The sequence below is a fragment of the Prionailurus viverrinus genome, chromosome C1 (assembly GCF_022837055.1).
Source record: "Prionailurus viverrinus isolate Anna chromosome C1, UM_Priviv_1.0, whole genome shotgun sequence".
Taxonomy (NCBI): domain Eukaryota; kingdom Metazoa; phylum Chordata; class Mammalia; order Carnivora; family Felidae; genus Prionailurus; species Prionailurus viverrinus.
Genome location: NC_062568.1, coordinates 197,105,242 through 197,132,156, shown reverse-complemented (window position 1 = coordinate 197,132,156; position 26,915 = coordinate 197,105,242). Strand labels below are relative to the sequence as shown.

At 54.0% G+C, this 26,915-nt stretch overlaps 1 protein-coding gene across 2 annotated transcripts; it reads right to left on the bottom strand.

Annotated features, from left to right (window-relative positions):
* Positions 1-613: 613 nt before the first annotated feature.
* E2F2 (E2F transcription factor 2) lies at positions 614-23,879 on the bottom strand. Of its 2 annotated transcripts, none has more exons than XM_047872665.1 (7): positions 23,113-23,879; positions 17,244-17,349; positions 14,950-15,138; positions 14,012-14,168; positions 12,187-12,301; positions 10,175-10,367; positions 614-4,069 (listed from the first exon to the last, which is right to left on the bottom strand). In XM_047872665.1, the coding sequence occupies exons 1-7, from the start codon at positions 23,362-23,364 to the stop codon at positions 3,786-3,788; spliced, it is 1,296 nt and encodes a 431-aa protein (XP_047728621.1). In that variant the 5' UTR covers positions 23,365-23,879; the 3' UTR covers positions 614-3,785. The 2 variants fall into 2 exon arrangements, with proteins under 2 accessions (XP_047728621.1, XP_047728619.1); XM_047872663.1 differs by having other exon boundaries at positions 14,012-14,170; positions 14,919-15,138; positions 23,113-23,866.
* Positions 23,880-26,915: the final 3,036 nt, after the last annotated feature.

The window sequence follows — 26,915 nt, the reverse complement described above, 5'->3', positions numbered from 1 at the left end:
CAGAATTCAAAGCAGGCTCCAGGCTCTGATCTGTCAGCACAGAGCCCGACGCGGGGCTCGAAACCACGAACCGTGAGATTATGACTTGGGCCGAAGTCGGACGCCCAATCGACTGAGCCACCCAGGCGCCCCAAAACCCTGCATTTTAGAAGGAACTCTCTGGGGGTGGTAGAGGGCATGAGTACTCAAACTTCAGCTGCATTAGAATCACCTGAAGGGTTCACTGTGTTACAGATTCTGGGTCCCGCCCTGAGTTTCAGAAGGTCTGGGGCAGAACCTGAGAATATGCATTTCACACAAGTTCTCAGGTAATGCCGGATCAGAGGACCACACTTTGAGAACCACTGATAGGATGGGACGGAGAAGAATGGGTAGCAGTGAGAAGATGAAGGGAGCTGTCCAAATAGTCCAATGAGAGGTGACGGACCCAGAGCAGGGGAGATGTTCACATTTTAGATCTGGGTGCTAACTTTTCAGTGTCTTAGTGGTGACATGTCAGGCATGGTAAGAAGCCAATGTGGGAAAGGGAGGCTGCTTCTGGGGAGAAATCAGCCAGGTGGTCAGGATAGTCCCCAGACTCACACTTGGTAATGACCTTCAGAAAACACAAGAATCAAGGTGTCCAGAGTTGCCATTTAATGCCCAATTATCACAACACAAGGAGGTTTACATGGTGCTCATCAAGGCAGGACCCAGGGAAAAACCAGACCAGAGGGAAGTGACCTGTACAGAGTCCCAGCACGGGGACCGAGTTCTCTTGGGCCTAATTACCCTCGAGACACACGTGCCATATTCAAGGCTTCTTCGCTCACCCAGGAGCCAGCAGGCTGGCTGGGCTTCTGGTCACCAAGGGTCCTCGTGGGAGAATGGTGTCCCAGGATGAGGTGGGGACCCTGGGACACGATGAGAACCAGAAAGCTGTTTGCAAACAACCCCTAAAGGCTTTCACTTCAAATGCACTAAAGCCACACGATGCTCAGATGTGCGAACACCCAAACGATTTTACTGAAAACTACACGCTGTGCAGAACTGAGGCTGAGAAAACTTGGGGAGGGAAAGGAAAGTCAAAACCATCCCAGAACCAGCTTTCTGAGCTTCACCACCCCCCACAGCTACACCAGTCCAACCACAGCACTGCTGTAGAGAAGGGACACCACACTGATCTAATGAACACTTTTCATGGGAAGGGACATGGGAGCATGTCCCTGGTTTTAAGAAATCTCTTTGAATCTCCAACTCTACCGCACAACCTAATGCTACCGAGTTCCCTGGAGCCCCCGAACCTTTGGTGCCCCTGGGGACACAGGCGACTTGTGGGCTGCCGATGGAGCTGGGGAAACATCCTGACAGCAATAACATATCTCAGAAAGAGGCTAGGTCTCAAGTTTACATGTGGCCCCTAAAGGAAATTCCAGCCAAAATGCATTCTTAAAGCACCTGACGGAACTCGAGAGGTTTCAAGTGTCACTGGCAAGAAACAGGCATGAGCTTGTGTCCCTCCCAACCCCCCTGCCCCTAGCCGGAGGCTTGGCCTAGGCGGTCCGGCCCCGGGGGCCAGACAGGGTGTGGAGGGGTTAGCACAGGACAGGGGCAGCTGCTCAGGGTACAGGCCATGGGCCCAAGGGGCAGCCCGTCTGTCCAGCACTATGGCTGGGAATTTGGGGAATGAGCTTGAATTCTGGCCAGACTTTGCCATTAAACTCATTCCCAGTGGGTCCTGCAAGCCTCTTCTCCCCTTTGTCTGCTTTAATTCCAGGAGAACACTCTAGACAGAGCCAAAGGCATGGAAGTCAAACATCTCTGTCTTCAGAGATGGGGCACGGCTAACTGGCAGCCCAGAGATCTCAATCTCTGGCCCCACATGCCCCCAACCAGATTCCATGCAACACTCCCTCCCCCTGCCCAAGGGCCAAGGTAGTCCCTTGACCCTGGACATACTGGGCTTCGAGACAGGCTTCTGACAAGCCCCCTGTGAGTATCAGGGGAGCTTCTGCAAAGCATACAAAATTAGCCCTGTTCACAGCACGAGGCATCTGTGGCCTGTTGACCACTCCTGAGAGGGCAGTTAGGGGCCTGGGAAGTTGAGAAAACGACAAGGCAAGACTGTCCCCACATGGGCATTAGCTCCCATCAGACCCCCATGTCCAAACAAGTCTACCTCCCAAACTTCAGATGCCAGCTTCTGGTCGGCTCAAGAGCAATCCCGTGAGGCCAACTTCATATTTAAAACCAACTTAATGCTACAAACTCAAAAAAAGAAAAACAAAAGTGCTGCCCAGCTGAGCCCCTGAGGAAACCTAGCTCCCTGAGGGTGGGTGGTGGGCCTTTCAGACCACCGTCCCTGGCTGCCTCTCTCCAGAGGGCACAGCCTTGGTTCAGCCCAGAGCAGCCCCACCCCAGGTTGAGTGGGGAGGAGAGCTGATCCCCCCACACCCAAGCGGGCTCCAGAGACACCTTGGGATGGTCAAGCCATTGTGGGGGCTCGAGAGAGGAGGGCAAGAGACCTTCTCAGGACCCTACGCCTGAAGAGTTAACGTACACCCATCGCCCCACTAGCTGCCAAGGTCTGGTGTGCACTTAAGACTGCTTCCTGTCAGCCCTTCGGCATTCCTGTGACAAAAGGAGGCAAAAGGCCACCAAGTCCTGGTCACCTCTGTCCTTGGCTGGGGGGGGGGGGGGCGTGGCGGGGAGAGGGAGGTCTTTCTGTGTGAGAGCTGTTGGGGAGAGGAGGTCCTTAGAGAATGACTGCCTCCAAGAAACAAAAAAATCCTTCCAGGGAAGGGGGAGACTATACCAGCAGCGACCAGAGGGGGTGCTTTCTGGCATTTTCTTGTTCTCAGCCCACCTGTCTCTTTGGGGGGGCTGCCACTCCCTCCCAGGTCCTCACTGCAAGACAGCACCTGTCCCAAGCGAGCGGCAGAAATAGAGGAAGGGTGCCCTCGGCGCCTTCCACGTCCCTGTCCGTGTTTCCCCGGGAGCTCTTCTGTGCCGACTCCCTGCAAGGTTGATTTTCATGTCCTGAGGGAGAGGTAGGGGATTCCATAGGAAGTTTCCAGAACTGGAGCCTCGATGCCGCCTACCCTGGGGTGGCTCCCTGCCACCATCTCTGGGACAGAGGAGACCAGGAATCCAAGGTTGGCGCCTCAGCTGGAGATGCCAGGCCACCACGTACTAGAATCACGAGGCCTAAGTGCAAGTTGCGTTCTAGCAGACGGGACGGCCCCCCAGAGACCCAGCCCACTGATGTGGGGAGACTGGGGAGTTGGCCTGGGGCTCTGGAAGCCCTGGCTTGCCCTTGGACAGTGGACAGCCCCGGGCCTGTCTTGAGAAGTCTTACTAGAAACTGGAATGATCTCCCTGCTAAAAACTCAGGGAAGACAAACAAACAAAACTCAACCTGAAATAAATACAAAGGCATTAAGTGCTTCTTGATAAATTCAGGGTCCTAATTCCCCCTCAAAAGGGGGGGGGGGCCCTTTCCCTGGACCTGGTTGCCTCACCTGTGGCTCTTCGCATGAGAGGTCAGAGGTCAGAAGCCGGATGGGCCTTCCGGGCTCAGCTTCCATTAGGAAGGAGGGGACCCAACCTCTGATACGCTCCTCACCCGAATCCCCTACATGGCCCCCCGAGACAGCTTCGGCCGGCTGGGGGTAAGAAAGGAAAAAAGGAGACCCCCGTACCCTGAGGACGGCACCTTGTGTCCCACGTCCCTGTGCGGGCAGAGGGCCTGCCAGTCTGTGAGGAGGTAGAGACAGGGGCGGGCTGCCGGGGGCAGGCAGGGCCACTCAGTTAATCAGCAGGTCCCCGAGGTCATAGGAGTCGAAGAGGTCGCTGATGCCCTCGCCCCCATCCAGGCCCCACAGGTAGTCGTCCTGGTCCAAAGGCGGGGAGAAGCCGATCAGGGGGGAGCTGCACGGCAGGGTGGGGGACAGGAACTGGTCCTCGGTCTGCTGCAGAAGTGGGTGTGGCAGCTCCAGCATGCTGTCGGTGGCCTCCAGGGGCACAAGCGGCAGTGGTGGCGGCGGAGGCGCTGGCAGCTGCAGGGCCTGCTGGGGAGTCAGCGCTGGTCCTGGAGACGAACGGACAAAGGTCATACCCAGGCCTGTTGCCCCAAAGAGTCTGGTCAGACCTCGGAGCGCAAGAATAGCCCTCCCGTCCTCTGGACGACCGTGCGCCCTTCTCCCTGTGTACCTTCCTGGTACCGCTCTAGCCACCGCCCTCCTTTTCCTAGCCTCCCTCCCCTCCTCTCCGAGGAGATGGGATCTCCAGCTCTCGAAACCCCACCCCCTCAGGGCTCCTGGCTGGCTCAGTCGGTAGAGCACGCGACCCTTGACTCTCAATCTTGGTGTCATAAGTTCGAGCCCCGCGTTGGGTGTAGAGATTACTTAAAAATAAAAATCTTATAGGGGCGCCTGGGTGGCGCAGTCGGTTAAGCATCCGACTTCAGCCAGGTCACGATCTCGCGGTCCGTGAGTTCGAGCCCCGCGTCGGGCTCTGGGCTGATGGCTCGGAGCCTGGAGCCTGGTTCCGATTCTGTGTCTCCCTCTCTCTCTGCCCCTCCCCCGTTCATGCTCTGTCTCTCTCTGTCCCAAAAATAAATAAACGTTGAAAAAAAAAATTGAAAAAAAAATAAATAAAAATCTTACAAAACCAAAAACAAAACCCCAAAACCCCTACCCCCTCTCACCATCAAGTTCCTGGTCCCTGAAACCACAGTCTCTGTTTCTTGCATCACCAATCTCTCTCTCTCTCTCCCAGATCATTCCCATCATCACACACACACGCTAATGACTCCTATCTTTAAAAAGCAGCCTCCCGGCCTCATGACTGTCTCCAATTCCCAGCCCAGCTTATCGCTCCTTTTCATAGCAAAATTTCTCAGCAATTGCCTGTGCTTACCCTCTACCCCCTCCAAATGTATCCTCTACCTGCCCACCACTCTTCACTCTTCCACTGAGGTCTGTCCCCACCACGCCACTGAACCAGTGACCTCACGTTGCCGAACCAATGGTCTTATTTGACCTTCCAGCAGAATCTGGTGCCGTTATTCACACCCTTCTGGAAACACCTCTTCACTTGGCTTATATAGACTAGAGTCTCCTGGTTTTCTTCTTACCTCCTTGGCTACTTCTCCTGTCCCCTTTGCTCTGTATCCTCCTCTTCCTAACTTCTAAGCCCTCAGTGCCCCAGGGCTCCAGCCTCAGACTCCCCTCTCTGGCTGCACACCGCCTCGGGTGACCACAGCTGCCCCTTGGCTTTCAATCCCGCTCCCAGTGGACGCGTCTGGCACAGACTTCGCCCCCGAGCTCTCGGCTCCTGCAACGCCTCTGCTTAGAGAACCGAGGTACCCCAGAACTTAGCACGTCAAAACCAAACACTCCTGGTCTTCCCCCCTCAGTGAATGGACCACCACCCACTCAGCTGCCTAAGCCAAAAGGCCCAAGAGTTGCACGCAGTCCCGCCATCTCCCTAGCACCCAGCCCGGCAGCGAGATGGGTCATTTCCACAACTGAATGAATTCTGCCAGTTCCACGGGGCCTCCTTACCAGTCAGCTTGCCTCGACTCTTGAAGTCTGTGTTCTAGCTTAAAAAGGGCTGGCGGAGGGGGTGGGGGGGGTGTGGGCGCCTGGCGGGCTCAGTCGGTTAAGTGTCCAACTTTGGCTCAGGTCATGATCTCACAGTTTGTGGGTTCGAGCCCCACGTCGGTCTCTGTGCTGACAGCTCGGAGCCCGGAGCCTGCTTGGGATTCTGTGTCTCCCTCTTCTCTCTTTGCCCCTCGCCAGCTTGTGCTCTCTCTCTCTCTCTCTCTCTCTCTCTCAAAAATGAATAAAAATTAAAAAAAAATTTTTTTAATGGGAATTGGAGCACCTGGATGGCTCAGTGGCTTAAGCGTCCAACTCTTGATTTCAGCTCAGATCACGGTCTCATGGTTTCTGAATTCAAGTCCCACATCGGACTCCACACTGGTAGCACAGAGCCTGCTTAGGATTCTCTCTCTCTCTCTCTCTCTCTCTCTCTCTCTCTCTGCCCCTCCCCCTCTCTTTTCTCTTTCTCAAAATAAATAAGTAAGCATTAAAAAAAAATTTTTTTTAAATGGCTGGGAATAAAATCCAAGTTCAACCAGTGCCAAGAAGGCCCTGCGTGATCTGGCCCCTGCCTGCCTTTCTACTCCCTCTGTCCCAGCCTCGCTCCACTCACACTCAGCCTCTCCAGCCACACTGGCCCCAGCTATTTTCCAGCACGCCAGGTGCATTTCCACCTAGAGGTAAAAAGGTGACTTCTTACACAGGGATGAGGAATAGGGCACCAGAACCCGCCCCCGCCAAATATATCCTGATACCCAGAATCTCCGTTTGAGCCATGACTTAACCCCCAACCACGCATTCCTTGGAAAATACAGCTGTGCTGGTTTGTCAGCCTGCCTGATCCTGTGTGTCTATGGGCAAGCGACTTAATGTGCATGAGCTTCTGTTTCCTCACCTCTAAAATGGGGATGATTATACCCACCTCCCAGGGCTGTTGAGAGGATTCAATGATAAGTGAAGTAGAGGGCAGCTTGTCTGAGTGCTGCCCTGGCCAATGGTAAGAAGAACTGAGCTTTACCAAGGGCTTACCCTGGCTGGCTGGGTTCCCAGGAAGAGGTGTGTTTGACCTCCTCGGACACTCAGGTGGCCCCAAAGGAGGCAATATTGTGACCCCTATTTACAGATGAGGAAACTGAGGCTCAAAGAAGTCAATTAAACATATCTGAATGGAAAAAAAAATGGAATATTTTTTAGCGTGTTGCAGAGGCCTGCAGGGAGGTGTTCTAGCAAAAGGCCTGGTTCGGGAGGAGGGGGAGGACCTGGGCTCGGACCCCAGCCCCGCCCACCCCACCGGGTGAAGCCCCCGTTTTCTTCGAGAGGAAGAATAAGGCTCCAGCTCACTGCCGTGCTGAGCAGGAACGAGACAACGTGCGTGAAAGCCTCCGCTGGGCCTTGCTCTCCTGCACGGTTATCACCCCCCAGAGGGAGCCGTTCTTTACATCTGGGCCTCCGCGCACTCCGATGGCTCAGACTCACTCCTCTATCTCCAAACCGCACAGAGTAGGCACCCGGTTCGTATAAGCTTTTTCAAAAATCGCATTCACGCTGTGTCACTTTCTGTAAACCGTCCAGGAATCGTGAGGGAGTTTTAAATGTCCCAGTTTTTAGAGACGTGAGAACGGGGGCTCCAAGGGGCCACAGTGACTCGCCTACAGTCACCAAGTCACAGCAGGTGAGGTGCAGACTCAAGCCCGAGTCTCTCAGAGTCATCCCCTGTGCTACAGCCACATCTAGGTTGACCTCAGAATGTCAGAGGTGGGGAAATGTCAGAGACCATTCCAAAAGCCCTTCCGTCCAAAGCCCTTCCGTTACAGACGAGGGAAACCGAGGCCCCAAAGGGTTAGTGATTCCCCTGCACGACGCCAGAACCTGGGTGCCAAGACCACTGCGGCCTCCTCTTTGGATGTGGACCCTGGTGCTCAGACCTCAAAATGACTCTGCTTCGGGCCAGAACACGGAGTGTGTGTATGCGCGTGCGTACAGGCACGTATACCTTCCAGAAAACACCCCCCCTTGCTCCCTTCGGCAAGGATGTCGCCAAGAGACCACGTGGCCAGGGTGGTTGGTTTCTGGGCTGGCTCCACCACCGACTGCTCTGTCAGCTTCTACTCCTGCTGGGAGCACAGCTGATCTGTAAAACTGAGGCAAAAACCTCGCCCTCGCTTATGTTGGAGGGTCCCCCGCCTCTGCCCCAAGTCTCAGAGGACATCCGAAGCGAAAGTGGTTCTAACTCAGGAGAGATGCGCACATGTTGACAGTGAAGTGCGAAAGCAGAGCGAGGGAGGAGAGAGAACAGGGTGGGGCACAGGTCTGGAGTGGGAGATAGACACTGGGAGGTGCCCAGAGGGACAGATGGCTGGTGCCGGGAGAAGCCCGGATCCCCGGACCAGACCAGGATACAGGAGAGATCAGCTGGGGGTCTGGGCTCTTGTCCAAGCTCTGCCACCAACCTCTGTGTGACCTTAGGGAAGTCACTTGCCCTCTCTGCGCTTCAGTTTATTCATGTGTAAAATGAAGGCCTGAGTTATATCAGGCGCCCAGCAAACTTCTGTAAAGGACCGGATGGTATTCTAGGATTTGCAGAACACTTACAATCTCTGTCACACAGTCACTTTCTTCCTCTCCCCCAACTCTTCAAAAATGTGAAAACCATTCTTAGCTCATGGGCTGCTAAAAAACAGGCCAGATTTGGCCTGCAGGCAATAGTTTGTGAACCCTTGAGTTAAAGAAATGGAAGGGGCACCTGGGTGGCTCGGTCGGCTGAGCGTCTGACTTTGGCTCAGGTCACGATCTCACGCTCCGTGAGTTCGAGCCCCGCGTCGGGCTCTGTGCTGACAGCTCAGAGCCTGGAGCCTGTTTCCGATTCTGTGTCTCCCTCTCTCTCTGCCCTTCCCTTGTTCATGCTCTGTCTCTCTCTCTCTCTCTCTCTCTCTGTCTCAAAAATAAATAAACATTAAAAAAAAATTAAAAAAAAAAAAGAAATGGAATCCATGTGTGTGTTCTGTGGACACCCCACCAAGCCTCCTCCGTCAGACCAGCTTGAGCTCCGGCTTCTTTAAACACCAGGGTTCTACTCAAGGGAATTCTGCTGCTAAGAAAACAGAAAGTTGAACACTGGCCTCCACAACCTGAAAGGATCTGTCAGTCTGACCTGATGTGTGATCCCAGTAAAGGGCATAAACCATCCTGGAGGAAGGGCCTTCCCGGGCTCCCATTTCTACTTCTTCCAGACTCCTTCCCTGGGACTTCTCCCACCTCTTTGCTCATGACTGAACTCACGCTACTTCCTGTCAGGTATAGCCAGCTTTTTTTAGCCGTACAGCGACCTCCCAGCCAGGGGTGAGCCTCTCTAGTCAGGAACCCCTTCCTCGATTTGTTCTGAGCCTCGTGGGGAGAGGCCTGGGAGAGGGCATGGGGAGAGTCACATCACCTCTATGCCTCAGTTTATTTATCTCTAAACTGGGGACAAGAACACCTACCTCAACAATGGCTGTGAAAAGTAACGTGATAATAGATGTACCTGATACAGTCATGGTTTAAAAAAATCTTAGTCATGGGGCGCCTGGGCGGCTCAGTCCATTAAGTCTCCGACTTTGGCTCAGGTCATGATCTCACAGTTTGTGAGTTCGAGCCCCAGGTCAGGCTCTGTGCTGACAGCTCTGAGCCTGGAGCCTGCTTCGGATTCTGTCTCTCTCTCTCTCTCTCTCTCTCTCTCTCTCAAAAATAAACATTAAAAATTTTTAATAGAAAAATTAAGAATCTTAATTATAACAAAAAATTAATAAAATAAATAAAAGATAAAAATAATTAATTAATTTTCCAAACTCCCAGGGGCACCTGGGTGGCCCAGTCGGTTAAGCCTCTGACTCTTGATTTCGGCTCAGGTCGTGATCTCCCAGTTGTAAGATCGAGTCCCATGTCAGGCTCTGTGCTGACAGCACAGAGCCTGCTTGGGATTCTCTCTCTCCCTCTCTCTCTCTGCCCCTCCCCTGCTCATGCTTTCTCTCTCTCTCTCAAAATAAATAAATAGATAATTAATTAATTAATTAATTTTTAAAAATCTTAGTTGAGCCTTCCTTCAAACATCTGTAGTTCCCATTCACTGAGGGCTTATCGAGTGCCAGGGGCTTTGTCGTTAGTAGTCACCACGGAAGTGTGGTACCAGCCCTAGTGGCAGTAATAATGACAAGAATAGTTAGCCGTTACTGCCTGGTGCCATTCTAAGTGCTTTGCCTGTATTATTCCCTCTAATTCTCACACCCTATTAAGTAGATCTTGTTAATTACTATGCCCAACTGACAGATGAGGAAATTGAAGCAAAGAGAGGTTAAGTGACTTGTCCAAGGTCACATCGCTGGTAACTGGAAGTGCTGGTATTCAGACCCAGGACCCCTCTGGCCCAGAGCAGCATTAGCCTCCCCACTGGGACAAGAACACGCATGTGCTCTATAAAGTGTGACGTGCAAACACACAAGCGGGGGAGAAGGACTGTACCCCTCTTCGCCGCCCAACAAATGTTGACATGGAAGAGGAAACGCTAAGGCTGCTTGCTCTCCCCACCTCCTGTCCCTCTGGACAGAGGGTCCTACCTGGAGATGCCATGGGTTCTGTCATCCCAGGGTCAGTGCTGCTGCTGGGCTGGGTGGAGTCAGGGATGGGGCCGAGGGGGGAGGGGGAGGGGAAGGGCTCCTTGGTCGGACTCTCCGGCTCCTGCACCTCCTCTGGGCACAGGTAGACTTCGATGGGTCCCTGCGTGCTCTTCAGATATATCTGCAGGTTCTCCTGGAGGAAGAAGAGAAGCCAGGTCATGGCTCTGGGCAGCTGGGCACTGACTCATGGGTCGGGGTGGGGTGTATGGATGGACACCCACGGCTCCCGCCATCCACGTGAGCCAGCGCAACTCCTGAGCTTGGTGCTGACGCCTGCCCTGTCTGACCTGTGGTGGGCATCCGCTCTTGCTGCCTGTCTGGTCCCCAGGTCCCCTTCTTTTAGGGAGAATATCTTGATTTTCCTTTGGGCAGCCACTCCTCTCCAACTCATGTACTTTGGGGGGACAGCACTCTTCCCCACTCTAATGGGTGAGCTTGGGGTACAGGCTGGGAAAGTCACCGTGATGGTGACTGGTTCAGGGTAGCGCATGACTCAGGTCAGTCCAGGAGCATCGGACCCAGGACTCGTGCGGGACCCGTGGGAAACGGAAGCTCCCTTCCCACTGGGGTCACTGAGCTGGTTATCATGAAAACTAGCTTTGCCACCAGAAAAGGGGAGCCTGCCTTAATGGAAGCACAAAGAATGGCAGAGAAAGATGGAGAGCATGGGGCGAACTGAAAGTCATAGTTTGAGCTCCTGCATCTAGCCTTGCCTGCAATCCCCAAGTCTTTCCTCTGGACCTGTCACTTGCTTCCCCTTAGTCCCCTCCACCCCCAACTTAAGCCATTTGGACTTGGCCTTCTGTTACTTGTAACAAAGCGTCTTGATAACTTGGCCTTCCCGCCCCTGCTTCTTCCCTCCATGATTAACTGCACACATGCTATTCCGACAGGCATTTAGGTCTCCACCCGGTGCACCTGCACTGCCCTCTGCCCACCCGTTTCCCCTGACAACTCCTGTTCATGCTTTAGGACCCAATTAACCTGTAGCCATCTATGGACTCTTCCTCCAACTGTCCTTTCTCTGGGCACCTGGAGTCTATAAATGGCAGGATGACTGCTTGCTTGGGTCTTTTTCTCACTAGGTCCCGAGCTCCTCCAAGAGAGAGGTGGGGCCTCCTTTATCTTAATGTCCTTCCATTAAACGAATTATTTCTTGAGCGTTTACTATGTGTCCAGCTCTGGCTGGGGGGGGGGGGGGGGGGTACCACAGGAGTGCGGCATGCTTCTGTGGAGCTTACACTCTAATAGGTGAAGCAGAACACAATCACAGAATCACCAATCACCCAGCAAACGGAGGTCAAGTGTGGTAGAAAAGCACAGGTAGTAATGAAATCTGGGGGGAGGGGGGTAATCAGGGAAGGCTTCCTTGAAGAAGTGATGTTTGAGTTGAGACCAGTAGGATGAACAGTAGTAAACCAGGCAGAGAAAGAAAAGAGCATTTCAGCTGGAGGGAACAGCCTGGGTGAAGGTCTTACAATGGGGACGAGCTTAGTGTGGCGGGGAAGCTGTAGGTAAGTCAGTGTGGCTGAAGCAAAGACACCATGGGGCAGCATATGAGAAGAGGTTGGTGAGGTCAAAGCACAGAGGACCCCATAAGGAAGTATTAAGAATTTCTGGTCTTTAACCTCGCCAGACACAGTTAGCAGGAAAGGATTACTGTGAGCGCTAACACCACGGTGTATGGGCACATGTGTGCGTGTGCCCAGAAATGTTGGGGGCCGTACGATGCAGAAAGATACCAGGAACGGAGATTTTCTCGGGCCAGCATCTGATGCCTGTTGCCCTTTCCAGCTTCTGCCATTTCTGCCCCCAGCTCGGGGACCACTGATCTTGTAATGGGTACCAGAACGGACCTGGGAAGCTTGGGGTCAGGCAGCACCAGGGACAGAGCGTACAGAGCAGCCTGGGACCCTCCTAACCCTGCTCTCCACCAAATGCTTCCCTCTCACCTCGCTCCTGTCGGGCACTTCCAGTCTTGTCTGAGGAGGGGCCTTGACAACGATCACTGTCTGCTCCTTGAAGCTTCCAACAGCACGGATGTCCTGGTAAGTCACATAGGCCAGTGTAGGGGCAGGAGAGTCAAGAGAAGTAGCTGGTCACAATTCAAACCCCCGGCCTGCCAGCCTAAGCCTCTGGACATCTCTTTCTCAGTCCGTCTACAGCTTAGAAATAACCAAACACCATAACCTGTTCTACTATCATAGGCTACCCCGCATCCCTTTTGAAAACAAACAGGAGCATAAATCATTTCTTAATGCTGCCTCATAACGGTTTTTTATGTAAAGACTTCATCTCAGACTGTATCATTAGCTCTGAGACAGGAGGGCTCCGTCTTATTTCTTTATGTTTCTCACCATGCCTAGAATCCTTCCAAAAACACAAAGATCCAAAGACCAATTAGATGGTAGAACCATCTGATTGGGAAAAGTATATGAAAAGCCTCAGCAAAGCCCATGCTTATAGTGTCAGTCCTAGGAATCCAACCTAAGGAAAGAAGTAAAAAATATAGGAAAATGTTCTCTATACAAAAATATTCATCACAATGCTGCTTTATAAAAGCAGAAATCTCAAATCAATCTAAGTGTTGACTCTAGGCCTTAACAAACCAGAATGTGGTCTGACTAGGACATTCTCAAAGCATCCTGAACATGAGGCTAAATCCTATGAGACTGCGGTTTTGCAAAAAATGGTCCAAGAGCAACAAGTTCATGGATCAAGCAAATAGTTAGGAAGGATTTGTAACAACATAAAAACAGTCTATGGTGATAGAAAGCAGGATATAAAATGTTACATATGGGGCACCTGGGTGGTTCAGTCAGTTAAGTGTCAGACTTCAGCTCAGGTCATGATCTTGCGATTCGTGAGTTTGAGCCCCACATCGGGCTCCTTGCTGGCTGTATGGAGCCTGCTTAGGATTCTCTCTCTCTCTTTCCCTCTCTCTCTGCCCCTCTCAAAAATAAATACTTTAAAAAAAAAAGTTATGTAGGGGCGCCTGGGTGGCTAGGTCAGTTAGGTGCCCAACTTCAGCTCAGGTCATGATCTCGCTGTTGGTGGGTTCGAGCCCCACATCGGGCTCTGTGCTGACGGCTCAGAGCCCGGAGCTTGCCTGGGATTCTGTGTCTCCCTCTCTCTCTGCCCCTCCCCCACTCGCACTCTGTCTGTCTCTTGAAAATAAATAAATGTTAAAAAAATATGTTTAAAATTATGTATATCAGGCACACACTACATTTAATAACCCGTGCCCTTGTGTATGTATAGTTAAGAAACAATGGCTACATGAAGGGGGCACCTAGTTCTTTTCTCCATTTCCCAGATTTAAGGAACTGGACTTACTTTTTTTTATTTAAAAAAAATTTTTTTTTCAACGTTTATTTATTTTTGGGACAGAGAGAAACAGAGCATGAACGGGGGAGGGGCAGAGAGAGAGGGAGACACAGAATCGGAAACAGGCTCCAGGCTCCGAGCCATCAGCCCAGGGCCTGACGCGGGGCTCGAACTCACGGACCGCGAGATCGTGACCTGGCTGAAGTCGGACCGCGAGATCGTGACCTGGCTGAAGTCGGACGCTTAACCGACTGCGCCACCCAGGCGCCCCTAGGAACTGGACTTACTTTTATAAGGAGTAACCTCGATAGGCTCGTGAGGACAGGCCACCAAAGAAGGAAGAAACAGATATGCCAGCCCCCGAGGCTGAGTTAGGCCTTGCAGGGAGGTGCTGCCTCAACTCCGATAAGGCCCTGCTCCCTGACCTCTTCCCCCCACCAAACAGGATATCTCTTGTTGGCCTTGTCCTCGGTCAGGTGCTTGAAGTTCAGAGAGCAGGTCTGGATGAGCTGGTCCAAGGCCTGCTCCGTGCTCATCAGCTCCTTCAGCTCCTGCCCCAGCTGCTGCCGCTTCCCAGGTCGGGTCGGGTCTTCAAACATTCCCCTGCCTCTGGGAACAGAGCAGTCCCCCAGTGTCAGTCTCAGCGCACATCCAGGAGCCCCAACCCCAGGGCGGCTGTGCAGACCTAAACAGGCGGTGCAAAACCCCAGGATGGGGCCACTCACGCGGTCTACAACGGCGCCCCCTGGGTTGTGCAGATCAGGGGCCCTGCCTAGCTCCCGGGGAGCTGCTAGGAACTGGAACTTGAGGTCTGAGGGTTGAGCTAGGGAAAAGAAACAAATCAAGCCTCACCCCACTTTGGGGCGCTGTCAATGCCTATGCCCCCCCCTGCCGCCTCCCCCAAACGCCTTGCCTGGGTTCCCTCAGGGTCGCGCCAGGGGCTGCAGGTCCGCTCTGCTCTCTGTAGGAGGAAAGAAGCCTGGCGGACTCCTACCTCAGAGCTGCAGGGAGTGTGGGTGGCTACAGCCCAGCTCCCAGGGGACTTTCCTAAGCTGGAAGAGGGGAATCTTTGGGATCCCAACTCAAGAGGATCTGGGTCCTCTCTTGGGCCTTTGCGTGTCCTAGAAACCATTCTCCACGCTGCCCCAACCTGCTTTCCCAATATATCCCCAGCATATACATCTGTCCTTCCACCTCCCTCTTAAATACATTGGCTCTGCTCCCGGCAGGTACGTGAGCCTATCCGACGCCGCCCTGAGCTCCAGCCCCGACACACCCACTGCATACGGGGCACCCCGCACCTTCACCCGTAGCACGTGCACCCACTGGTGCCATCGGCCCCAGCCCAGGCACTCACACCCACTGGATGTTGTTCTTGGCCTTCTTACGGATGAGCTGGATGCCCTCCAGCACGTTGGTGATGTCGTAGATGCGCCGCTTCTGCACGTCCAGCACCTCAGCCGCCCAGTTCAGGTCCAGGACGCCATCCTTGGACTCGCTCAAGAGGTAAATGAACTTCTTGGTGAGGAGCCCCAGCGACGTGTCATACCGAGTCTTCTCTCCAGGGGACTTGGGGGCTAAGAGGAAAGGGGCCCAGTCACAACCTCATCCTTTGATCTGGACCCGTTAAGTACCACCCTTCGCATGAGGGCCGGAGCAACCACTCTCCAGTTTACAGAGCACTGTGAGGCAGGAGGTCGTTCGCCACCACCATCCAGGCAGGGTCCCTGATGCCTAGAGAGGACACGTGACTTGTCTGAGGTCTCGCAGGGGCAGGGGCGCCACTGGAAACCAAGCATCCTAACTCCTAGTTCACAGCCCCTTTCCATTATAGCTTAGGGCAGCCCTAGAAACACCACCTCCATCAACACCAACAAATAGTTATCGTGTGTTGGTCACCGTTCTAAGCAACTCTCCATATACCACAAATTTAATCCTTGCAACACCCTCTCAGGCTGTTGCCTGAGAGGCATCCCATCTTACGGGTGAGTACACTTCAGAACGGACAGGTGAAGGAACTTGCTCAGCTCAGTCGGCTAGAAAGTGACAAAGCTGATTTAAATCCGGGCAGTCCGGCTGCAGTCTTCCTTCTTAACCATCACCCTATCCCGCCAGCTAGGTCAGGAATCGAGGATTATGGTAGGGAGAGAATAACGGGCTGGGATTCGAGAACATGTGTATAGATTTGCTTTTTCTTTCCATGTGCAGCCCAATGATTATCTGAAAGGAATCAGCCCTATACTATCACACAGGGCAGGCGCATGAAAAAAGATGCTTTCTTAATGAGGTGGATGTCCCAAGACCACATCTCAGCTGCAGCATCTTAAACCACAAGAGGACTTCTGCAAATTTAGTGACTTGCAAGTCATATAGCAAGCTAGTGGACAAACTAGTTTTGGAAACTGAGTTTTAGAGAGTCTCAGATTCCTCCGGAAGGCGACTTTAGAATCCCCTAACACACAGATGGCAAGCATTTGGCACACGGGCTGTTTTTGTCAGGTTTTGCACCCTTGACAGACATTGCTGACTGATCAGTGCACTTAGTACCTTTCAATAAAACGATCCCGGCAGCCTCTACCAATCAAAGGGAGAGCAAACTTTATTGCTATTCCTGATCTCGGTGTGTTTCATTTTATAGATGAGACAACCAACGCTCACAAGAGGAGTGATTAGTCAGATCAGGGCAGAGCCTTGTCCAGACCCCCAAATTCCTTTTTTTTTTTTTCATTAAAAATTTTTTTAATGTTTATTTATTCATTTTTCTGAGAGAGAAAGGGAGGGGGGGGAGAGAGTGTGAACAGGAGAGGGGCAGAGAGAGAGAGAGGGAGACATAGAATCCGCAGCAGCCTATGGGCTCTGAGCTGTCAGCACAGAGCCCGATGCAGGGCTCGAACCCATGAACCATGAGATCATGACCTGAGCCAAAGTTGGACATCTGACGCTTAACCGACTGAACTACCCAGGTGCCCCAAGATCCCCAAATTCCTGCCCCTCATGTTTCCCACCCGGTCACATAACTTCTTCATTAGGTCTCTGACCCCCCCCCCCCAAATTACTGTTCCTCTCTAACATAGTTTCTAAAACTCCAGCTGGAACCAGGATATTGACTGAAAATACCAGCAGGCAGAGGCAGAAATTCCCTGCAGCTTAACTTTAGGAAGGCACCACCCGGGCAGCCCCTGGATCTTCAAAATCTCTGAGGCCACGCGGGTTAGACCAACCCAAGTTTCACTTCCCTTTGAGTCATTCATTTAGCCCTCTGCATGTGGGAGAAAGACCCTGGATTCTCTCTTTTAGAAAAGATCAGGCTGCAGGAAATGTAATTTTTTTTTCAATAGTCAGCTCCCACGTAAAACGCTGGTCATCACGTTCAGGTCACGAGAGCGGTGTGCGGTGTGAGAGAAGCGGTGCTAGTTTGGCTTTGAGTCCTGACCCCACTCACCAGCAGTGTGACCTTGGGTAAGTCGCTCAAGCTCTGCGTCTCAAGTTGCCTCATCATTGAGAGGGGGACAGAGCTATCTACTGGCAGGGTCCCGTGACACAACCCAGAGGAAACTACTTTGTAAACTGGGAAGTGTGCTACAAATATCACTCCAGATGATTCGGGCAGGGCTGCTGCCCTCTGCCCTTACCCATCCCCCATCCGGGGCCCGCCCTTAGATGCCCAATCGGCAAGGCTTACTTTTGGGGCTGGGGAGGCCGTCCAGTCTAATGCACTTCCCCTTGGGGGTCCGGAATTCAGGGACTGCTGGCTTCCCGATCCCCTCCAGGTCCAGCTTCCTTTTGGCCTTGGAGAGAGGAGAGAGAGACAGGGTTTGAGAATCATTCTTCCTTCAGCCTTTCCCCAAGTTGGGGCCAAAGCATGGAGGCCACCAGCAGCTACTTTCTGTGCCTCAGTTTACCATCAGTCCTGGTGAAAACATCATTGCACTTGGTGAGGAAATAGGAGGGGCTCAAAAAGTGAGCTTTCATGGGAAGGAAATCCTATTTTTTTTTCTTTACCTTTTTTTTTTTTTAATTTTTTTTTTCAACGTTTATTTATTTTTGGGACAGAGAGAGACAGAGCATGAACGGGGGAGGGGCAGAGAGAGAGGGAGACACAGAATCGGAAACAGGCTCCAGGCTCCGAGCCATCAGCCCAGAGCCCGACGCGGGGCTCAAACTCACGGACCGCGAGATCGTGACCTGGCTGAAGTCGGACGCTTAACCGACTGCGCCACCCAGGCGCCCCACCTTTTTTTTTTTTTTTAGATTTTATTATTTAAGTAATCTCAACACCCAACATGGGGCTCGAACCCACAACGCTGAGATCAAGTCACGTCACATGCTCCACAGACCGAGCCAGCCAGGTGCCGTAGGGACTCCTATTTTCTGAAGAGCACACAACACTCCCATTCTGAGGTCCATGCTCCTGAAGACTATGGAAGCCAGTCCAGCCGAGAGCCCGGGGTTCCTTAATCACAGGCCCCAAGGTCACTTCTATCGGCACCATGCCCAGAGGATGATTCGGGGAGGAAGGAGTGGGTAGGACCTAAACCACACCAGCCTGGGGAGAGCCTCCCGCCTCACCAAGTGCAAAAGCAGCTGGCCCAGCCTGCCCTGGTGCCCATCACAGCCCCACAGCTGGCCCTTATCAGGGTGGGGCTGGGCATCCGCCCAGGCCCAGGGGACTTCCTGGCTCAGTGCCACACCCCAGGGAGGTGCCCACATCGGGAAGCAGAGCAAACATTCCCCACCCCCATGTTTGGGCTCCGGCTCAAGGGCCCCAGGGCCTCCTGAATAGACTCCATTTGCCATTCTTTGCTGAGAGGGGCAGACAATGAATCCTTCCCCTGCTTCTCAAGGACGAACAGCTGAGGTCCCCCTGCTCCCCCTGCCTGTTCCCGCCAAGCTTGGGAAACACCTGCTGGGGAAATCAAACCACAGACCCGTCTGCTCTTCTCCACCCCACTGCCACCAGGCCCCAATTAGGCCCAGAAGCTGCACTGGCCCGGAAGGGGCCTCTCTCCTGGTTAGGGCTGGGCAGGGGCAGGGCTAGGGCACTAGGGCACGGGGGCATAAGCCAGCCTGGACTTGAATCTCCCGGCTCCTTCAGGGACTCACTGTGTCTGTGTGTGACTTGGGGATGTACTCTGCATCTAGGAGCCTCAGTTTCCTCCTTGGTAACATGAGGCAGAAATCACCTACCTTGTGGGATGATTATAAGGAATCGAGGAGCTAACTCCTGCAAAGTGCTCACCCTGTGACTCAGACACAGTAGGTGTTCAGAAAATGCAGAGTCCCCTCTCTGAAATCCAGGCTTGGCCTCTTCCTTGACACACCCTTCTGGGGGCCACTGAACCCATTTCCTTCCTCTCCCTCTCCCCCCAACCGCCCAGACACCCCTAAGCTGGTCAGGACAGAGAAGCCTATTTTAACCTTTGACAGTGAGGTCATGCTCGGCAGGGCTGAGACTAACTGCTGCTGAGCACAGCTGGGCTGACAGGTGTCGGAGGTGGTGACAGCTCTTCCTGCTATCAGTTTCCCTCCCCGCTCCTGCCTCCTCCAGGAAGGCTTCCCGGACTGATTTCAGGAGACCTGCTCCTGGGTTTGAGGAGCCTGGACACGATGCCACTCTCTTCCACCCCTACCCAGACCTGGACACAATCCAAACACTTCCCTGCTCATTCCTCTTGAAGTCTCTCTGGGATATTCTTTTTCTAACCTTTCAGCTGGTGAGAACCTAGATCCTAGGGAATGTAACCCATCTTGTCTCTAGAGAAAGGCCCAGTCACTCACTGAGACCTTCCACATGCCCTGGGCTGGGCCCCAACCTTCATCACCTCACTGAGTCTCCCCAGCACCACCAACCCCCATTTAACAGCTGAAGTAAGCAGGACCTGGTGAGCTCCAAGGCCTTTATCAATCCTGATTGAGGTTGTCCATCCCAGCACCCTCAAGAAGGAATGCCAAGAGCAAGGAGGGGAAGGGAAGCCAAGCTGAGTTCTACCTGAGGCAAAGGTGGGGCAGCCCAGAGTCTCCCCAACCCCATCCACCTCCCCCACCCAACAGGAGCCAGGCCCTGCTGAGTTCACAGAACACTTGAGGAAGAATCTCACCACCTACAAGGCGGGGAGAAGGAAGGAAGGACCTTGAACAGAGTACCTGCACTGGGCCTATCACGTGCTCATCGGTTCTGCAACATCAGTATTGGCAATCCCTCTTGGCAGACGAGAAATGGAGGCTCAGAGAGGGTGAGACACACGCCCAAGGTCACACAGACAAAGGGCAGAGCCAGAGTTTGAACGTGGGATTGTCTGATGCCAAAGCCACATACCAGGCTGCCTCAGCTCTGTCCCACACACATCTCCCCAGAATTTGCTGGAATTTGAGCCAAGGCCCGGCTGTGCCCACCTGCCCCCATTATTTTATACACCCACACCAGTTCCCTCCCTTCTCTTACTCTCCCTCACCCTTATGCTATACTCCAAGTGTTCCTGAGCAGCAAAATGTCCCTCATCCAAGGACATCTCCCTGACACCTTGGGGCACTGCCCAGAGAAAAGTCAGCCCATAGATGAGCCTGAGCCTGCAGAACAGAGGCGGCAGAGGACAAGCCCAGGAAGATGAGGGCCAAGGGGGCCCTGAGCACAAACCTTGGAGTCAGACCCATCTGGGTTCCCATCTAGGCCTCCCCCCTTCTCAGCTGGGGGAGCTCATCAAGACAGTCGACCTCTTGAGCCCCACCTGTAAAATGGGGATAATCTGCTCCCCCACGGCTGGGGATTCAGCAACTGTGCAGCAAAGCGCTTCGCTCGCACAAGGAAGCGGCTATCACTAAAACACGAGGGGCACCAGCAAGGAGAAAGACAGTTCAGAGGTAAGCTGGAAAGAGACGGAGATGTGCCAAGGGCAAAGGCCAGCCTGGCTCGAACCTGGACCCTCGTAGGCAGCCCCTTCGGTTGTTTCCTAAAGGCCTGTTCAGGATCCGAGCTCCCCTGCCAACCCCAAAGGACAAAAGCGAAGCTCTTTCCTCAGGCGGCCCCAGAAGTGAGAGGGTCCGAGACCACCTGGCACAACCCCACCATGGGCAGCGCGGTGAGGAAGCTGGGGCTCGAAGGAGGGGAGCTGACTTGCCCGAGGGCCCACACGGGCCGGAGCCAGGGTTCTCCCAAGCCCCAAGTCCTCATTTAGACGGCGGGGGTAGGAACAAGCGTTCCAGATCCCAGCTCTGCCACTCGGTAGCCTACGTCTCCTCCTCTGACCTGGCTTGTATGGTTGTTCCTTAAAATGTCCGTTTGCTTTCATGGCTCTCGGAGGGAATTTGGAAAACGCAGAGAAATTAAAAGGAAGGCGAACTGTGCACAGAACCCCACCCTCTTCACGGATTCCCGCGGGAATGAGACAGAACAGCGTGATGTGCCCGGCCGGAGGAGGGACGCCACGGAGGAGCACCGCAAGCCTTCCCCAGAAGGTGCTGGAAAGAGCCCTGGACAGGAAGTGAGGAGACCAGGGCTCAGGGCTTCGTTCTGCCATTGAACTTGGTTGCCACCCCTGAGGTCCTTTTAAACAGCAGCTCCTCAACAAATCCTGCTCACCCTGCACTTTGCAACCCGGCCACAAAACAAGCGGCCACACCCAGGGTTGGGTTTGGAGCTCTTCCAGGTCACACCCTGGTAAAATGAGTAAGCAGGGGGCCAAGCCTGCCCACAGGCAGGGGGCCATGGGGCATCCGACAGGAGAGGGGGCTCTGGGCCCGGCAGGCCTTTAGGGCAGTCTGATGCAAGGAGACTCTCCCACCACTTCTTGGCTTGTGACTTGGACAAGTGACTTCACGTCTCTGCTCAGTTTCCTCATCTGCGAGATGCCTCATCCCAGGCATCTTGGCCAAGATAACAATGCGGAGAGTGCCAAGCAGTGCCTGGCACACGAGAGGCGTTCAGTAAAAGAGGGCCATTCTTGCTGTGATCACTGAGCCCCTCTGGGAGGGAGCTACAGACAGATGCACTCGGGCTCCTCTGGGAGGGAAGCAGTTCAAAACCACAGCTGTTACTGAAACTCAGCCACTGAAACTCCGCCTGAGCGCCTGAAAGCAGCTGGCCAGAAGAGACTGTGCCCGCCACAGAGCCCCCTCCCCCGGGGGCACCCAGCTCCTAGGTCAGGCTGCACCGGGGAAAGTTAAGGCTGCAGAGAAGAGACCCAATGATCGCCAGCCTTGGTCATACATCCCCCTGAATGACCTTGGACAGATCACATCCCCACTCTGTGCCTCAGTTTCTCCCTGGGGCTACTAATACCTTCTACTTCACAGGGTAATGCTGAACATAAGATAGATAGCTGGTCTCAAGTTATCTGTGGCTGCTTGACCTACAAAATGGGAGTAACACCCCTGCCTCCTTCCTCCTAGTTAGAAATCACGTGCAGGAAGGGGCTCTGAAAGGTTCAAAGCCTTGAGGATGGGCAAAGCACGATTTCAGTAGCAGGGAGTGGTAGCCACTGACAGGGAGGGCTGGGGGTCCGTGCCTGCTCACTGACACAGGTCTGAGCAGATGTCTCTATGGCAGTGGGGGGGGGGGGTGGTCTTAGCTCTGTGCCTGAACTTATTCACCACTCACCACTAAGTAAGCCTACAGCACCCCCCATTTCCCCTCCCTGGAGCCTATTTCCAAAACCCAGGACCTGGAGCTGGAAGTGACCTCAGATAAGTTAGCCCAGCTACCCCATATACACATGCGTTTTCAAGCAAAGGAAATGTAAGCCCAGACTGGTGCCAAGACTGATGCAAGGGACCAGAAACCAGGTTCCCCCCCCCAGTACCCCCAGGGCTTCTCCCACCCCACCTACCCCCACCCTATGATTGTTTCCCTTCTCAAGGGCTCCAGGAATTCCACTCCCACAAAACACACCCTGTACCCGGTGCCACACTTTGGGCCCTCCCTGGCAGTGGCCTGGGGCTTGAGAAAGGAACAATCTGAATAGGAAACCCAAGGGGCTGCCCTCAATTTGCACCTGCTACTGCTGGCTGGGAGGGAAGGCTGGGCCTGCGGGGAGACCTAGGGCAGATAACTGGGAAAGAGTTGGCTGTATGGGAAATTTGGAGTCTGTCCAAGGCAGACTGGACCTGAAACACACCCCCCCCCCCACCCTTGCCCTGTTCTTTTTAAAGTCCCCACTGTCCTTAGGTCAAGCCCTGAACCTGGACAATACCAGATGCCCAGTACGAGTTTCTGGATCCAGCAATGAATGAATGGTGGCAGTGTTGCCCCCGTGGACTTCCCCAAGGTCACACGGTGCACTGGGGGTGGTGGGTTGGGTCTCCACAATCCCACTCCAGTGTTCATTCCACTCCACTCCAATAGATGAGGTTATTTCATCCCAAATCCGAAAATGAAGGGCTCTTCTGCTCAGGTATGCAGGGCAGTGGGTTGTTCTGGAAGCCGAAAGCTCTCATTTCCCTCCCCAACTCGACCTGCTTCGCTCAAACTGGGTCCCAGGCGCCCCTCCCTCCTTTCCCACACCCGCAAAAGCACAGGGAGAAGCGGTGGGTGGCGGTGGGGAGGTCCCCAGCATTACCGGCAGCCGGCCAGCGGGCACGCATCGCACAGCTTGGCCCTCCGGTCCGTGGGGGGTGGCGTCGAGGCAGGTGCCGGGCGCCGCAGTGGGAGGCACAGTCTGCGGGTACAGCGAGGTGTAGTAGGTGGTGGTGGCCGGGCAGAGCTGGGGGCTGCTGAGACCGGGCGGCCACAGCTCTGTAGGGCTCATCGCGGGCAGTCCCTTCGAGGGCGGCCCGGCGGCTGGAGCCAGGGCCCGGGGCCCTCGCAGCATGGCGAGCACAGCGCCCCCTCCCCAACCGGGCCTGGCGCGCCCTCAGGCACCTGCGGGCTCCGGAGCCCGGAGAGGCTCACTCGGCCGGAGGCATGGCGCGGAGGCCGGGGGAAGCCGCCAATGGACGCCTGTGGGGCAAGGCCGGACCCTCCCCTCCTGGCCCGCGGCCGAGCCGAGCAGCGCTTGGAGATCCCCGCTTAGAGATCGCCCCGCGGCGGCGGCGGCGGCGACACGGCCAGGGGCTGTGCCGCCCCGAGGGCGGCGGCGACCCGGACGGCCCCGCGCCCCAGAAAGGCCTCGGCGCTTGGGGTCCGGCTAGCTCGCGGGAGGGGTCTCCGGGGTCGCCGGGGGCTAGGCGGAGAGGCGATGCGCTCGGACCGGCGAAGGGGGGGGGCGCGGTTGCACCGACTCCTTCGCGCCTGGCTCTCTAGTCCCCGAGCCTTTCTGTGCCTCTTTTTTTTTTCTCCTTTTTTTTTTTTAGCGCCAAACTGCGTGCCGCGAAATTCGGATCTCCCGCGGAAAATGCCGCGCTTTGGTTGGTCGCCGCACCACGCACAGGCTCCACCCCCCGGAAAGGACCGGTCCCCAAGGCTGCGATTGCAACACGAGCTTTGCTGCTTAAAGGGGCCGCCACACCTGCTGTCGCCTGGCGCCCGCTGGCCCTCACAGCCCGCGAAACAGGTTGGGAGGGTGGGTCCCGTATCGTGCAGAGGCAGCCGGAGCTGCACGGTGGCCCGCTGAGTAATGGGCCCGGATTCCGGGGCGGGGGCAGATTTGGGCACGGAGTCCTGTCCTGAGCCCAGACCCAGCAGCACGTTGCCCAGGCCAAAGGCCTTTTGTTAGTTTGCAGGGTTGCTTACTTAGCATATACGCTTTTATATCCTTTTTCTCCCCCGCTAAAATGAAAGCCAGCAACCTGTTTTCTTTCTTGGCAGGGGGCGATGGGTGGAGCCTAACATTTATACCTCTTCATAGGAGGATACTAACATCTGCTGAGTGCCTACAATATGTCAGGCTCCCCGTTAGTTAGATCATTACACGCGTTGTTTTATTTAATTGAATCCAACAATCCTGGGAAGAGGCATGATGGTCTTCGTGGTAAAGATGGAGACACAGAGAGACTCCGTAACTTGCCCAAGCTCACACAGAGATTCACTGATTTGAGAACTGGCAGTCCAATCTGGACAAGGTGCCGGCCCAAGTGGGAGGCACAGTCTGCGGGTACAGAGAGGTGTACCCTTGTTTGTTTCTGAGCCCTTGTTTGTTTCAATATGAGGTTTCTCCTCCACTCTCCCAAGCTGTGTCCTGCCCCATGCCGGCCTGGGTGGGGGCTGGGTCTGGAGTGCGGAGCTCGTTCTTGTTCTCGGTTACATTCCCAGAGCCCAATACTCAGTAAATATTTGAACATCGCCGTGTTTCTCCTAAACAATCCTTTGGGTCACAAGAGCCTCCCTCTCTCTTTCAAAACTTTCTTTGCTGGTAATCCATTTACATCCCCCGGCTCTCGAGTTTAGAGATGCCGAGGCTCCAAGATGTGACCTTGGCTAGTGAGTGGTGCAGCTGTCAGAAGCTAAATTCAGGTCCGCCGGTTCCTGCCTGGTGCTATGTGATTTCTATGCAGGTCTGAGCCTGGCTTTCAAAACCTTCCAGAGTCAGTCCCCAGCTTAATACCAGGTCCTCAAACTCAGATGTCATGGATGAAATGGCACTAATGCACGGTGATTAAGAGCCCAGACTTCGTAGCAGACAGCACTGGGTTCAAACCCAAACCCAGGTAGTTACTTTACTAACTGTGTGATCCCAGGCAAGTTTTATAAACTCTCCGAGCCTCACTTTTCTCATCCCTATTAACACCCACCTCATTGGATTGTGGGGAAATCTCATGAGATAATGCATGTAAAGCTGTCAGCACGGAGCCTAGTTCATAAAGAAATAGCAGCTGTGGTTACATTTCTGGCCTTATCTCCAGTACACAGACCCTTTTACTCCAGTCTACACATTTCACTGATCCTTCAAGGCCCAGCTTAAACCTCACCTCCCCCAGGAAGCCTTCCCTGCCTGCCTCCCCCTCCCAGAGTGCTTCTTGACCTCTTCCCATGCGTAGTGTGTTTCGACTCAACAAACAAAGCTCTGTTTAGTGGTAAGGAGGCTCCAAGTCAAGTCGCGTTCTCTGCTTCCTAGCTGAGCACCCCTGGACAGGCTGCTGCTCCACCCCTCAACCTCAGTTTCCTCAACTATCAAGCGCTGACAATGCTTCTACTCGGCTGATTTCACAGGACTCTGAGGCACTATTGAAATGGTGGTGGTGATGATTCTCACAACACCCCCCTGAGACAGGCACTATCATTATCCCCATTTTACAGATGAAGGATCCTGGAAGGAATTGTGGCAGAGCAGGTTTGGGGGAGGAGCAGAGCCCTAGGGCCGGGAAGGGAAATGGGGGTGGTAGGGTGGGGCTGAGACTAAAGGGAGCCAGCAAGGGGGCCAAGAGCCAGCTCTCTGTGGTTGAGTTTCGGGCAGCTGGGGCTGGCTTTAGTTTCACTGCCTGGGAACTGACTAATTCCTGTGGGAGCACATCTGTAGTCTATCTCCCCAAACACGAATCCCTGCCCCATCCATTCCTAGCTTGTGCTCTTGATCAGGTTACTGGACTTCTCTGAGCCTCAATTTCCTCACCTTTGAAATGGGGATGGCAAAAGTGACCTGTCTATTTACTGTGCGATTCAGTAAGTTGTCCTCAAAGTCCTCAGAGGGGCACTACTGTGCACTTAATATATTTTATTTTATTTGTTTCTTTTTAACATATATTTAAGTAATCTCTACACCCAACGTGGGACTGAACTCACAACGCCCACATCAACAGGTACATGCTCCACCGACTGAGCCAGCCGGGTGCCCCGGCACTTAATATATTTTATCTAAGATTTGTGTGAGATGGACCAGAAGAAGCCCCAGTGGAACCAAACTACAACATTTGCAGTTTTCCATTCCTGGGTTACACGCTCCCATCTCCCAGGTTTTGCTACCGTGGCTCCATATCCCCACGGCCCCTTCTCCCTTCCATCCCCTCATGTTCAACTCTGACCCAGCTTTAAGGCCCGACTCAAATGGCAGAGTGGCAGGAGCAAAAAGCCTGAAGTCAGACATTTAAGGAAACTCTAGGCTCCTTGGGAACAGGACCCATGCTTTGTTTTCATCTTTCTGCCTTCCTCTCTGAGGGTGCCAGGCCATAGTAGGCCTGTGCTCAGTGATATGGTGATGGTAATTCACATTTCCTGAGCACCTCCCAGCATAAAGCACCCAGCTAGGCACTTTATATGCACTATCACCTTGATATTTCCCTATAACACAGGTGCGGTTTGGACAGATGAGAAAACTGAGGCTCAGACATGCAGGGAGATTTGACTAAGGGCTGGTTAGAGATGAGACCAGGAACTGAACTCAGACCTCTGGCTCCCAAGGCACTGAGTCATTCTGAATAAAGAGCTTATCCCCAGTCTCCCAGGTGAAGGAGGGTACGTTCTGCTACTGAATCCAGGGTTCTGCTGCAG

Coding starts and splice junctions, on each gene's coding strand:
- E2F2 (XM_047872663.1), bottom strand. CDS start 23,364: ATGCTGCGAGGGCCCCGGGCCCTGGCTCCAGCCGCCGGGCCGCCCTCG. Junction 12,302..14,011: donor GAGGACAAGGCCAACAAGAG/ATATCCTGTTTG, acceptor TCCTGCCCCTAC/ACTGGCCTATGTGACTTACC. Junction 10,368..12,186: donor AAGTGCCCGACAGGAGCGAG/GTGAGAGGGAAG, acceptor TTCTTCCTCCAG/GAGAACCTGCAGATATATCT.